The following is a 12,653-nucleotide window of genomic DNA, read 5'->3' on the forward strand; positions in this document are numbered from 1 at the left end:
CAAAGTGAATTTCAGGGGGAGGAATCAACATATTTTGCGCAAAAATGTCGTTTTAAACATTGATTTTGTATTGTACAATTTTACATCATCGAGAATATGATATTGCATTGTAAAAAAGGAATCTGCTGTTTTGATTTTTGGAACTTGAAAGTTCAAATTGCCACCCCTGGTGTTATAACGATGACGAATAGATAATTTGGTAACGTTTTCTTTCACATAGCTTGGGCAAGCATCATGAAAAATATTAAAAACATGGTTTGCATAATCTTGGCTAAATTTGGATTGGTCATGATAAGTAATGTTAAGTTGACAAGTTGACAAGAGATGATTTTAAGCACCCTTTTTCTTCTGTTTACTGCACAGAAACACTGGTATGATTTTGCATGTAAATTAGGTAATTCCCGGACATCATACACTTCGAGGGCCAGTCATAAAAAATAATAACGGAGAACCTAATTTTTTTCCAAACAAGACAGTCAATGGCGAATCAACCATCATAGCTGTCGTTAAGGGCTGAGTCGCTCCTGTGACAAAACAATGACATTTTCTTAAGACAAATTTATTACACGTTCCTTTTTTAATTTGGTATTCTGGGTAAAAATGCATCGCAGTGAAAAATACGTTTGAAGTTCAGAGAAAAAAAACACAGATTGTCCACAGTATTTTTTATACCAATTCATCAGTTTTCTCACCAATAGTCTCTGGTCAATTGTGCGTACTGGAGGAACGACCAGATCCAGCACGTGGCGGTGCTTTGCGATGGTCGCTACCGTACAAACAGAGATGTCATTGCCAACGAGTTGTAGCCCCTCGGAAGCTTACCCAAGCATGTTCTGTCTATGGAGACATCTGGTTTGTGGATGATCCTACACCACTAACCAACCGTATGAATTGGAACCAAGAGACTCTTGATATCTTATTGGAGCGACATGAATACTGCAGTAAGTACATTATTTTGATGCTTATGAACGAATTTTAAAACTAGGGTTCCTCGTGCAGATTATTCGACTTGACTCGCAGGTCAAAGACGGAAACGTTTACAATATAATCACAAAGTTGAACAAAATATACAATTTGCTGCACAGCAGTCTTATGTTGTTCCGCCTTTGCATTCAAATGTATAGAAAGACCACTCGCTATGTAGAAGGTCACTTCAAGACTTACTGCCTATAAGCTGTTATGGAAGCGCGGAGGTGGTCACGTGCGTATTTATAAAAGCGCATTTATAGATATGGGGGCAACCGTCACTCAGAAGACCAGTTACTCAGAAGGCCCACTATTCAGAAAACCCGTCAAATTCTGAATAGTGGGTTTATTTTCATTTAAAATGACCCGCTAACCAGAAAACCCGCTAATCAGAAAAACCGTTAATCAGAAGGACCGCTACTTGGAAAATATTTTCTGAGTAGCGGGTATTTTTCTGAGTAGCGGGCCTTCTTATTATGAGGCCCTTTCCACACCCTCTATCCAGACAACCCGCCACTCAGAAAACCAAGTTCTCAGAAGGTTAGGAGTTATGGGTTAGGGTTAGGTGTTATGGTTAGGGGTATAGGGTTAGGTTAAAACAGCACACTAGTCCGAAGTCAGAATAGTGGGCATTCTGAGTAGCGGGTCTTCTAACGGATACAGCCCGCTAGCCAAAAAATCCGCTATTCAGAAGGCCCGCTAGTCAGAAAATTTTGAGTAACGTGACTTTTACATAAAATTCACCAAAAAGCCCACTATTCAGATAGTCCGTCATTCAGAAGGCCCGCTACTAAGACAATTCTGACTAACGGGCCTTTTGAATAGTGGGTTATCTGAATAGCGGGTCTTCTAACTACTGGATCTTCCTTCTGAGTGACGGGCTGCACCCATAGATATAAGCGAAGTTATACCATAGATATAACCGAGGTTTGTGTTCCTCCGTCACTAAACAAACAGTCTGGCTACAACCCCGAAATGATCGCTGATTGGTTAATGAATTTCCTATTTGGCTATAGGACGTGGCTTGTGTAAGTGACACTAAACATCGTTGGCCCATCACTATTATTTGTAGATACCGCAAACGCAAAATATACGCTAGCTTTCAGCCACTGAGGCGCCAATCATCTGATATCACCTTTCATGTCAGCGACTACGCAGCGCGTACTCACGTACTTTGTGTGAATTTATGTAACCGCATAGCTGTCACTCAATCGCTGCACGCGTTGAAGCCCATCACTGATTGACAGCCAATTCTCAATTAGAACATATTCTTATGACGATGATTGGCCAATCAGAAAATATGTACTATGAGGTTGTCGCCAATGCAGACGTAACCTGTGTAAGTGATACTAAACATCATAGGCCCTCCACTATTTGTAGATACCGCAAACGCAAAATATACGCTTTTCATGTACGCGACTTGCAGCGCGTTATCACGTACATTGTGTGGATTTATGTAACCGCAAACCTGTCCATCAACCGATGCATGCGCTGAAGCCCAGCGTTGATTGACAGCAAAATTTAACGCCAGTATTTATGGCGTTGATGTTCAGCCAATCAGAAAAGACGTACTATGAGGTTGTCGCCAGACGGTTTGTTTAGTGACGAAGGAGCACAAATCGGCTGGGACCGAGACTATAACCGAAGTACACTGATGTAGGTGATCCCAAGACTTGATATAAGGGGTGTTATTTCCACACCATATTCATGACTTTTCTTGTGATTGGGAATACGCCCAAAACTTTTGTTTTAATAACCAAAGAACCGTAATCGTAATACCTATGGAAATATAGAAGCTTCCATATCCATGCATGACTCATTTCCTATAAGATCAATATATTCTTATTAAAATACCGCAGTCTTTTAGTTAAGTGGCTAAAACTGGAATATATGACTAATGCCACTCGCATTTTTGAATTAATATATAAAAGTCTTTCCCTTCTCTTTCCCCTTTCCATTCTCTTTCTCCCTCTCTCCCCTTTCTCTCCTCTTTCACCCTCTCCTTAGCCTTCTTTCTCTCTTTTCTCCCCTTCTTCTCGTCCCCATTTTGCGCTTCTCCGTCCCCATTTTAGGTATGGGGACAGTCTCCCCTGCCACCGCTGGCTACGCTACTGAGATAATGCATTAAACTCTCGATTTATTTAGACCAGCCTCTTGGGCTAGCAGATGGAAGAATTGATGACAGACAGATGACCGCATCAAGCTCTTATGGAAATAGAAGTCCTTGGGAAGGCCGACTCCACAATAATAACTTCTGGGCTTCTTCAACAATTCGGACCGACATAGATCATTGGTTGCAGGTTGACTTTCTTACAAGTATTGTTATCAGTGGGATTCAAACACAGGGCACTGGCTATGTTGCGATACAGCAATGGGTTACTCGTCTCACAGTATCTACGGGTAGTGATGAAACTGTATTAACACCAATCGAGGAAGCTGATGGGGTTCCCAAAGTAAGGTTTTATATACCGGGTAATCTGGATTAGTGATTATGTTATTATAAAACACCTGTAAAAGGGATATTGCGATGAGAAAAGATTGCCTTATTGAGATGGATTGAACGCAGAGAGCCCATCAAGCTGATTTTTATTTAAGAAATTGCAAATAACAGAAAGTGGTGCGAGCCGCATAAGCTTATTCGCTACAGAGTTGTGTAGGGTTATTAAGTTCCAGATTCGGAACTTACACAATCATGAGACTTTAACACTTTTTCGATGCTGATTAGTATTTTAGCCACACATTGTAGTTTAGTTTCCAGCTATTGTTCTCATGCACCCAGATATGTATTTTTCTAACCTATTTCTTCGTAATCCTTAAGGGGTACTACACCCTGTGGTAAATTGTGACTATTTTTGCATTTTTCTCAAAAATAATAACACACTGGTAACAAAAGTTATGTATATTATTGGGGCAAGGAATCCAATATTACTACACTGGAATTTGGTGACTACACTGGTGACTCAAGACAAGCGGTTCAGTATATATGATAGGAAACGAGGTACACCCCAACGGTACCTTATTTCTTATCATAAATTACAAACCGCTTGAATTGGTTGCCACTGTGTTATTAGGTTTTGAGAAAAATGCAAAAATAGACACAAATTTATAGAGTGGTGTAGTACCCCCTTAAAGTGTCTTGTACACAAATATTTTGTTGTTTCCAAAATGAAATATTGTTCCATGGGTGCGGGAAGGTCATTAAACTTTGGGGTCAAATTTCAAACTTCATCAAATCGTGTCGAAAACATTACTAATGTATCCCTCCCCTGTCAGACCTGTTGCCGCCCCCTCATGACCCCCTATCCACCTACCCCCAGGATGACACACGAGCTATCCCAGCAAACACAAAAACGTTTTAAAAACGTTTTAAATAAGTTATATTTGGCTTTTGGTTTAGGTAAAAACGTTTTAATGACATTAAAATGTCCGGTTATATACAGTCATGGACAAAAGTTTGGAATATTTTTATTTTGGTATCAAATGCAGTTTTCAACCATATTAGGAACAGGTTTATTGTTCTGGAGTAGTGATCTGTTGAATTTAATTGAAAGATACAAATGTGCTTTGATTTTTATATCACACAGTTTGTCAATTACCTGAATTACCTGAGGAAGCGCATTACAATGGAAGGATCACACAATCGCAACATTTTCTGGCGCTCTCTTTGTATCACAAAATGAGATTAAATACACTAGGAAACTTTATTGTTTAAACAAAATTTAAACTCTCAATATGACTTGTTCAGATAAGTCTCTTGCTTGAGAAAACACAACTCAATATTTGGTGTGTGTACCCCTTGCCAGCTCAAGGTCATGTACGCGACTTGACATTCCTTCGATCAGTTCCAAGGGTTCCTTGTGGAATATCTCGCCAGCAGGGCATTGAGGGCGTATCTAAGTTCATGCAGGGTAATTGGTTGGTTGTCCATGTTACCTAACCTGCGGGATACTTATGCCCATAAGTTCTGTATAGGGTTCATAACCGGGCTCAAAGGTGACCAGTCCAGGTGTCCTACATTCTCATTTTCAAGGAATTCCTTCGCGTGTAGGGCTCTGTCCGCCGTGGTGCTGTCATCTTGGATCACGAAATTGTTCCTGAAGTCTCTTCTTGCAAACGGAAACATAACTGTATCAAGAACATGCAGGTATTGGTCCTGGTTCATGTGTCCTTCTAGCATGTAGAGGTGTGATTTCGAACTACTGTGAAATGCTCTCCATACTGTGATTCCACCACCATCTCCCTGGACTCTAGGCAGGATACAATCCTCAAGTAGGGCTTGACCAACCTGTCTTAAGACCTTGAATCGGCCACCTTGTCTGGAGAGGAGGAACCGGGCCTCGTCAGTGAAGATCACATTACGCCAGTGGCCTACTGTAAAATCCCTATGTCTCTGTGATCAAAGGAAGCGCGCATGCCGATGTCTTTTCAGAAGTATTGGTTTTCTTATTGGTCGTCTTGTGCGAAAACCTGCTCTAACCAGTCCATTTTTCGCAAGTTTCCTGGTAACAGGCGCATTTATGGACCTCAGTCATTCTGTTTGTAGCCGAGATCCAGGCTTCGTGCGGCCATTGCGGCAAAGTCTCAGGAGAGATCGGCCTTCCCTGGCGGTTGTCTTTCGGGGCCGACCTGGCCTTGGTCTAGGTGTAGTAGTTCCGGTCTCTTGACGTCTCTTCAAATTTTTAGAAACTGCACCTTATGTAATTCCTAAAGCGACACCAATATCCTTCTGTTTGTAGCCGTGATTACGTAAGTCAATGTCGCGGGCATATAAGTCTGCGCTCAACTCGCACCCCATGATCAGAAATGTTGTATACAACAGACAGATGCAACAAAGTAAAGCTGCTTTCTTCACACGGTAATGCAAAAGCCAATGTAACCTTATGAATCATATCGCTAAAATAACTGCGAAAAGGATGCCCGATGGTTCATTGGTCAGACATAAGAAGCAATTGTCCTACATTACGTATTGTGTGATATGGAATGGTACCGAAGACCTTGCCAGATACCCGTGATCCATTTTGCATGGCTGACGGGTCATTGGTGGTAAGAAATCTGCACTTAAAAACAGAACTATGCAAATAAATATAAATATTCGAAACTAATTTTGTCCATGACTGTATATAAAGGTCATGATAACGTTTTTAAACGTTTTGTATGAAAACACACTACAACAATATTTTTAAATGTTTTCACAAAATGTTATTGTAAATTATTTTTGCAAACATTTTTGCCAAATATTTTGTCAATACTTAAATAACATTATGTTAAAATATTTGAACCTAGCAAACACAGAAATGTTCTTAAAATGTTTTTTTTTCAAAACATTTTAATAACTGCATTTAAATGTCGGGTTATATAAAGGTCATGAAAACGTTTTTAAAACGTTATTGCAAAAATTTTGGGCAAACATTTTTCGCAAAATATTTTATCAACCCCAAAATAACATTCTGTTTAGAATGTTTTGTATCAAGTTTTCAAAAATGTTTTTGGAATGTTATCAAAACGTTTTTATACCCTTTATATAACCCGACATTTAAACGTTTTCTGTAAAACATTTTTGTTTGCTGAGCAGTAGATTATCAAAAAATGTTTTTTAGGTTATGAAACCGTTTTATACTCTTAATATACCCTTTATATAACCCGACATTTAAACGTTTTCTGACAACCTTTTATAACCTTTTTGCGAATGATGTCGAAAACGTTTTGTGTTTGCTGGGTATACGCCAAGTTTCATATCTTGAACTTGTGGATCAATATTCTATTATAAGTAGGCCAACACCCCGGTACGCTTGAGTTTATTCTCTGCATGGCTTTGTTTTGTTATTAAGGGGACTCGATCTTTTGCGCGTAATTATAGAGGGCCAGGGGATTCACTCTATCATTAAAAAAATATTTGAAGAAGTCAAAGAGCCCTAGGAATAAAAACTGTGGTATAATTCACGCCAGATACAATTTCTTTATACGACAAAAATTAATATTTGTAATCGATCAAAAAACAAACGTTTTATTTCAATTTTAAATTTAGCCTGAATCCGTAAATATGGTACCTCTCGCCGTTTTTTAGGTCAAGGCTATTTTACTCTTGGCGTTTGGCGAATAGAGGAGTAATCGAGGGTTGAGAGCCAGAACGCCTCAACTCACACACAAAATGAGCATAAAGTCGCCAGGGCACTATAGAAGATACAGTCCATTATTCATGACAAAAATATTAATAAATAACAAAAGACATTGTGGAGGATATATTGATTTTTTTTTATGTGAGAGCTGGTCATAGTGAGTTACGGCGTTCTGGTTCTGAACCCTCGATATATCTGATATTGACCACAAATAATCTAAATCAAAAATCGTGCAACAACAGCGGTCTTTACATGTTTCATATTTACACAGATTTTTGCAGCTAATGTGGACACTAATAGCGTTGTAGATATCACATTTCCTGAACTAATAACAGCTCGTATTCTGCGTGTGTATGCTATGGAATGGTACTATTATCCAGCTATGAGAATGGAAGTCATTGGCCGCAATCATTTGCCGTGATGTAGGTAACCGAACATGCCGGTATATTGCCCCTCGTCTCGGTTCATTGCGGTGCCTTGCTTTCTGATGGTGATGGCCTCCTTAATCCATCTTGTGTATTGATCACCCTTTTTAATGACAATATAATCTAAGTCACATCTTTGACCTGTTGATGCAGAAATCAGTTGTCAACGATCATTACATCAACAGCAGCATCGAGAAAAATAACTGGTAGCTGAAGAGGAATGATACTACAGCCAGCGCCCTCTTTGGCAATTAGAAAATACCGTTGTGACATGATTCTAACATCAACGTCAAGGGCGTAGTCCTAGCTCTCAAATGTCATTTGTTCTGTTCAATTTGCTTGTTTTAATCTCGAGATATGTTTAGTTAACAACGAAAGGGTAAAATCACAATTGTGCCACTTTTACTATGGAAGAGGGCTGTACATTGTAAATTAATGATAGCATCAAGTTTATCAAGAGTTCCTTCGTGAAATCAAAAGAATGCATCAATTGCACAACAACAAAATTGTTTTGACTGTTTTGACTGTTTTATCATTATACAGGTATAATGGTTCTCTTTTCCCACTTAAAACATATTAAAAGATAAAAAAAAATCACATTCTGCTGTAAGATTAAATACATGTGCATGTCAATGATTTTATCATAGTAAATACTGCTTTCTTTGTCACTCAAAACATGTTAAAAGACAAACAAATATTGCACACTTATAGGTTAATGAACGCGTATTACTTGTTGGGAGAGAAGTTTGACAAAATAATGCACGAACCCCGAATGGGGGAGTGCATTAGACGAATCAACATCAGCTATCATTGATTTACATGTACAGCCCTCTTCCCTAGTAAAAGTGGGACAATTATGATTTTACCCTTTCGTTGTAAACTATACATCTCGAGATTAAAACAAGCAAATTGAACAGAACAAACGGCATTTGAGAGCTAAGACTGCGCCATGGGCGATGATTTAACCATCATGTCACAACGGTAATTTCTCTTTGCCAAAGAGGGCGCTTTTCACTTGCACAATTTTTTAGACAGACTGTATTAACTGTCATAAGAAAATATATAGAATTTATAAACTGAGCTCAAAAAGAAACTTATAATTTTTCACAAGGTCATATCTTGAAATCCTGTCCATCAAATTGAACCAAAATTACACACAGATTTACTTCAGTAACCAAGCAGTTATCCAACTGACACAACAGCAAAATGCACTGACATGGGACAGCTTCCTGGACCACATTCACAGCCCAGCCCTGTTTCATGAACAAAGTGTATGTAAAGCATAAAGCAGCACCGTTTTATCATCTGTGCAAGGATCTTGTGTGCATTCTCACAGATTTTTTGTCCTGGGTGCCAAATGTTGGGCTGTGAAAGTGAAGGAAGTCCAGGAAGCTGTTCCATGACAGTGCATTTTGCTGTTGTGTCAGTTGGACAACTGCTTGGTTACTGACGTGAGTTTTGAGTAGAGTATTAATGTAATCCTGTGTGTAATTTTGGTTCATTTTGATTGACAGTATTGACAAGTTTCTTTTTGAGCTCAGTTTACATAATTTCGTGATTGCTTACTTGAAGGTAACACCAAGAGTCTGCACGTAAGTGTGTTTAACCCGGACTAGTATATGAAAAAATATACATTGTTTGAATTTATTGAAGAAAGTTACCTGTTGCTTAGTTACTCAACACCTTTACAAATGTATTTGCTGTGCAGGAACATTGCAAAATTATTAAAAACTAAGGCACCACATCTTAGTTGGTCCTATAGTACGATCGGTGACCGGTTAGGTACCGATGACTCTTTCTTCATACTCTGGTATATAATCAATTATTGAACTAAGCATAATAATAACATTTGCATAGTGTTTTTCATTTAAATAAGAAACGGAAGTACTATGCAAATGTGAAGAGTACAATAGAAAGAGCGTCGGTACCTATCGGGGCACATATTAGATGTTGTGCCTAAGCTATCACGTTCACCTTGTATAATAGTGTACTTTTGAAGATATATGTTGTAATAGGTTACGGGTTTTCTAAACCAGGAAGCAAGATTTCTTTTAAGCGTAGTACGCGAGCGCAACGCTTAAATCCATAATGTGCGATATTTTAAAATAAATTTGGAAAAATTCAAACCTGATTTTTGTGCATATGACTATTTGTAATGTTTACATATGTCCTACATTAGTATACCATTATGTAAGACAACAACAATTTTGAATCAATGTTTTGTTAAGACATTAAATCCACCAATCATTAATCATATTGTTGAAGAGGATAATAAGCTTCTATATATAGAATTCTTAAATAGCCCCAGTCTTTGTTTGTATTTTGTTGAGGTATGTATTAACAATGAGAGGACATTCCTGTACCTTGATGACTTGGGGGATGATTTTGATATTTATTACCAGCAATATGGAAAAAGAGACATATGTAGCACCGAAATAAGGTAACCTTTTGCTGAAGGAGCAATTTTAAACAAACCATAACGCCGCTTCTGAATATCGTTTGGAGGCAAATGATATACGGTATCATTTTAAAGCTTATGGTGTATATTTTCTAAACACGATATAAAACACAATTTACCGGAGGCCGACTTTACGGCTCATTCGTGGCGTATGGTTACATATGATGTTTATGTGCCATGATGAGACCCGGTAGGGCGGGTATTTATTATTATTATTATTTATATCAGGCTTTTAAGCGATACGACAAAAATAGATATTGTATAGTTTTGCAAAATACCCGGATGCAGTACAATATTGTTTTTTATATTGTACGCGTACCGCGTACGCCATCGCGCGTTTCCATGGTCACGGCACCTGACAGCACCAACACGCATTACAATACAACAACACAACAACACAGCCACCGTACCGGTTCACAGGAGATTTTATAAACAAGTAGGCCTAAAATCACAAACTTAATTTGCGGCAATTCTGGATGATGAGTAACCTAGGAAATATAATCAACATCTACTAAGAAACCTGCATATTTTCCGAATTTGTCTTTGGGGAAGGAAAGAGCAGAAAACAAGAAGGTCAAAAGGTAAGCAGTGAGCTTACATAATTACAATACGCATTGGTTAGGCCCGGTGGCTAGGTAAGCTGTAATTTTCATTTTACCGCAGAGAGAAAGCCTGATATAAATAATAATAATGATAACATTGAAAAAATTTCTTGTATCACACTCAAAGCCATTCAATATTATATCACACATATTTGCGCAACTGTTTCACATAGTGACGTATTTACACGACGTACTTGTCATTTGAATGGCGAAATTGTCATTTAGCCCTTTTCACACACTAACGTATTTTATTTTATATTGATTTTTTGCATAATATAAGTTATGCTCTGATAGTGATAGTGACAAATGAATTACATTGAAAATATGATATATTTGCATTACTTTTAGGTTTTGATCGACAATAATGTTTTAATTAAGATTATAAAGCAAATGAAAATCGCTAAAATTTCAAATTCGATTTCCTCGAAATGAGTATTTTGCAAATACGCCAGTATGTGATGCGGCCGACGATTTTGCTCTCATCGAATGCCCCTTACTGGGAAAGTACCAGCCCTACACCTATATCAATTTCATATTGATGTGCCCCCCGGTTACTTAACAGTAAGTCGAAAACACATTGAAAACACCAAAATACAGGCACAAAAATATATAATATTAGTATATCACCAAAACGAAGGGCAAATAATTATGTTAACGTAGGTATTATATGCAGAAAAGAGCTGTATTAAGAATAACAAAGTACAGGCTGAGTCAAAAAGAAGTAAACTCATGTTTGAGGGGCTGCAACTCGAGATCTGCAAAGAATCTGCTAAAAATAAAAATACCACTGGAAAGAGCAAATTCTATACGTCTAAATAAAAAAAAGAATTGTTGTAATTAGTATATATAAGAATAAGTTATACTCATTTGAATACAACCACCCATTTTTGTAGCTGCACACGGCTGATTGATTTTCATCCATTTCAATCTCGACGAATCAGGAAAGTGCTAACAGGATTTATTGTTGAAAAGACAACTTTTGCTTTTAATTAATATTCAACAAAGTCCATTACCCCAGCAAACACAAACACGTTTTAAAAACGTTTTAAATAAGTTATATTTTGGCTTTTGGTTTAGGTAAACACGTTTTAATAACATTAAAATGTCGGGTTATATGAAGGTCAAGATAACGTTTTAAAACATTTTGTATGGAAACACACTACAACAATATTTTTAAATGTTTTAAAAAAATGTTATTGTAAACTATTTTTGCAAACATTTTTGGCAAATATTGTGTCAATACTTAAATAACATTATGTTAAAATATTTGAACCCAGCAAACACAGAAATGTTATTAAAATGTTTTTTCAAAACCTTTTAATAACATTTAAATGTCAGGTTATATAAAGGTCATGTAAACGTTTTTAAAACGTTATTGAAAATATTTTGGGCAAACATTTTTCGCAAAATATTTTTTCAACCCCAAAATAACATTCTGTTTTGAATGTTTTGTATCAAGTTTTCAAGAATGTTTTTGGAATGTTATTAAAACGTTTTTATACCCTTTATACAACCCGACATTTAAACGTTTTCTGTAAAACATTTTTGTTTGCTGAGTAGTAGATTATCAAAAAATGTTTTTTAAGATTATGAAAACGTTTTTTTTTTTTAATATACCCTTTATATAACCCGACATTTAAACGTTTTCTGACAACTTTTTATAACCTTTTGCGAATGATGTCGAAAACGTTTTGTGTTTGCTGGGACGGTACTATAGTTTGTAGGGATACCAATTCAAGTCTTTACGAACGATCCAGCAGAAGCTTGATTGAGGAATGTTGGGTAAAGGATTGAGCTGATCTTTGGTCTTGCTGTAACGCATGTCTAACTCTAGCAATGGTCACTTGTGATCTAGCAGTTCGTGGTGTGCCTGAAGCTTCCGGCTGTCTGTTCCTTAGTGTCCCATGCACATTGAGCTTGTTCACATTTTTATATACTGCTACCTTACATGAAACCCGGTTAGCTGTAGGAAATTGGAGACGAAAAAGATGCTGAACTTCAGTGGGACTCTTAGTTTATGATACTTCGTCGACAGAAACGTGCGCTCCCGTGCGGTAAATTGTGGTGTCAATATGTTGTCATTTGG

The 12,653-nt window shown here is 37.5% G+C and overlaps 1 protein-coding gene across 1 annotated transcript; it reads left to right on the forward strand.

Annotated features, from left to right (window-relative positions):
- The first annotated feature begins 252 nt into the window (after positions 1 to 252).
- On the forward strand, positions 253 to 7,769 carry LOC140139679 (lactadherin-like). Its single transcript, XM_072161381.1, has 4 exons — positions 253 to 295; positions 684 to 941; positions 3,112 to 3,419; positions 7,354 to 7,769. The coding sequence occupies exons 1-4, from the start codon at positions 253 to 255 to the stop codon at positions 7,501 to 7,503; spliced, it is 759 nt and encodes a 252-aa protein (XP_072017482.1). The 3' UTR covers positions 7,504 to 7,769.
- The last annotated feature ends 4,884 nt before the right edge of the window (positions 7,770 to 12,653 follow it).

The sequence above is a fragment of the Amphiura filiformis genome, chromosome 18 (genome assembly GCF_039555335.1).
Source record: "Amphiura filiformis chromosome 18, Afil_fr2py, whole genome shotgun sequence".
NCBI classification, from domain to species: domain Eukaryota; kingdom Metazoa; phylum Echinodermata; class Ophiuroidea; order Amphilepidida; family Amphiuridae; genus Amphiura; species Amphiura filiformis.